General features: G+C 40.5%; 1 protein-coding gene across 1 annotated transcript; it reads left to right on the top strand.

Moving 5' to 3' along the window:
* The first annotated feature begins 546 nt into the window (after positions 1-546).
* On the top strand, positions 547-1,569 carry LOC100516981 (olfactory receptor 2B8-like). The gene has a single exon (XM_084967737.1). The coding sequence runs from the start codon at positions 547-549 to the stop codon at positions 1,483-1,485; it is 939 nt and encodes a 312-aa protein (XP_084823863.1). The 3' UTR covers positions 1,486-1,569.
* Positions 1,570-2,609: the final 1,040 nt, after the last annotated feature.

Raw genomic sequence — 2,609 nt, 5'->3', positions numbered from 1 at the left:
TGTATAGGTACATTCTAGGCCATAAAATCCTATTACCGAATGCATTTTAGAGATTTTCTTGTGTTCAGTTACATGTGATGTTTGTGCAAATTCCATTGTGTAGGATTATGAGATACCTATTTAAGATACCTATTAAGGGCTCTCTCCCCTTGTCGAGCTGTTTTTCTTACTCTTTCTGATCAGTCTCCCTATTTCTCCTTATTCCCAGTTTCTCTAAAGAGTACATATATTCTTAGAGTACTTTTAAGTCCTATTAAACTCGATCTGAAGCAGTCCTTTTATACGTATGATCGATGCAAAAACCATTGTTGATTTTTCGTATATAAAATATCAATGTTTTTGTGATAACGTACAACTAAATTGGGATAAGATATGTCAGTCCCAATAAGCACATCCTTTTTTTTTCAAATATCTGCTTATACTTTCCCATGGTCTTGTCTTTTAACGAGATAGGTTCACTTCCTCCCATACCCCCACCCTTTTTCAAGGTACCCTTTCAAAATAACTAAATGCTTTTTCTTGTTAGGAACCATGTGCTAACACAGGATGGAACAGAGAAATGGAAGTTCTTTCACTGGATTTATCCTGCTGGGTTTCTCTGACAGGCCTCAACTGGAGCAGGTCCTCTTTGTGGTTCTTTTGATCTTCTACGTCTTCACTTTGCTAGCAAACACAGCTATCATTGCATTGTCCCATGCGGACCCACATCTTCACAGCCCTATGTACTTTTTCCTCTCCAACCTAAGCTTTGTGGACCTGTGCTATACTACCAGCATTGTCCCCCAGCTCCTGGTTAATCTCAGAGGATCAGACAAATCCATCTCCTTTGGTGGTTGTGTGGTTCAGCTCTACATCTCTTTGGGGTTGGGAGGTACAGAATGCATCCTCCTAGGAGTTATGGCACTTGACCGCTATGCAGCTGTTTGCAAGCCCCTTCACTACACAGTAATCATGCACCCCTGTCTCTGTGCCCTGATGGCTTGTGCTTCATGGATCACTGGTTTTGCCAACTCCGTATTGCAGACAGTGCTCATCTTCCTTTTACCACTTTGTGGGAGAAATGAATTAGACCACTTCTTTTGTGAGGTCCTTCCTTTGCTCAAGCTTGCCTGTGTTGACACCACTGTGAATGAGTCTGAGATCTTCTTTGTCAGTGTCATCATTCTTTTTATACCTGTTGCAGTAATCATGTTCTCCTACAGTCAGATTGTGAGGGCTGTCTTAAGAATAAAGTCTTCTGCAGGGCAGAGAAAAGCATTTGGGACCTGTGGATCCCACCTGACAGTGGTCTCCTTGTTCTATGGCTCAGCCCTCTATGCATATCTTCATCCCAGCAGCAATGACTCCCAGGATCAGGGCAAGTTCATCTCTCTCTTCTACACCATCATTACCCCCATGATCAATCCCCTGATATATACACTGCGCAACAAGGAAGTGAAGGGAGCAATGAGGAGGGTGCTTTGGAACGATTCTGCCTCTAGATGATGGGTTGAGGAACACAATTTAATGGAAGCATTTTGAATGTCAGCACTCTAGATATTTGTGTCCCCCATGTTTCATCTAAAATTTCCCTGGAGACTCTGAAGGGAATTTCTTTACCTCAGTTCTCTTTCAAAAGTGATTGTTGACCATCTGAGTTCATGGCTTCATTCCAATTCCCAGAGATGCTGATTCACTTCCCCCTCCAACATCTGATTTATATTTACTCTTATTTTTATTGTTATTATTATTGTTGATATTATTTTGGCCACACTGGCTGTATGTGGAAGTTCCTGAAACATGGATCAGTTCTGAGCCACAGCCATGATGAAGCCAAATCCTAAACCATTAGGTCACCAGCGAACTATATTTATTATTATCATTATGTTGATTTTTATTATACTTGTTTTACAGTGTTCTGTCAATGTCAGCAAAGTGACCCAGTTATACGTATGCATTGTTTTTTTCATATTATCTTATGTTATGTTCTTTCACAAGTGATTGGTTACAGTTACCAGTGCTATGCAGCAGGACCTCATTGGTTATCCAGTCCACATGCAATAGCTTGTATTTACCCTCGAATCCCAGTCTATCCACTCCCTCCCCCTACCCCTTGGCAACCAGAAATCTGCTCTCCTTATCTCTGAGTCTGTTTCTGTTCTGTAGATAGGTTCATCTGTGCTGTATATCAGTTTCCACATATAAGTCATATCATATGGTATTTGTCTTTTTCTTTCTGACTTGACTTAGTAGGAGAATCTCTAGTTGCATGCATGTTGCTGCATATGGTATTATTTTGGTTTTTTTTTAAGGCTGAGTAGTATTCCATTTGTAAACGTACCACATTTTTTTAATCCATTTGTCTGTCAATGGACATTTAGGTTGTTTCCATATCTTTGCTAATGTGAATAGTGCTGCCGTGAACATAGGGGTGCATGTATCTCTCTGAATGAAAGTTTTCTCTGTATATATGCCCAGGAGTGGGATTTCTGGATCATATGGTATGCCTATATTTAGTTCTCAGTGATATCATCATACTGTTTTCCATAGCGGTTGTAGCAATTTACATTTCCACCAATAGTGTAGGAGGGTTCCCTTTTCTCCACACCCTCTCCAGCATTTGTTATTTG

Source organism: Sus scrofa, chromosome 7, assembly GCF_054392235.1.
Source record: "Sus scrofa isolate SSC_HxYL_T2T_F1_AM1 chromosome 7, Sscrofa_HxYL_maternal_Yorkshire_Landrace_v2.0, whole genome shotgun sequence".
In the NCBI taxonomy this organism is placed as follows: Eukaryota; Metazoa; Chordata; class Mammalia; order Artiodactyla; family Suidae; genus Sus; species Sus scrofa.
The sequence above is the reverse complement of the archived record's forward strand: the minus strand, read 5'-3'. Positions and strand labels throughout refer to the sequence as shown.

What these genes read in the sequence shown, in the direction of transcription:
- LOC100516981 (XM_084967737.1), top strand. Translation starts at nt 547, where the DNA reads ATGGAACAGAGAAATGGAAGTTCTTTCACTGGATTTATCCTGCTGGGT.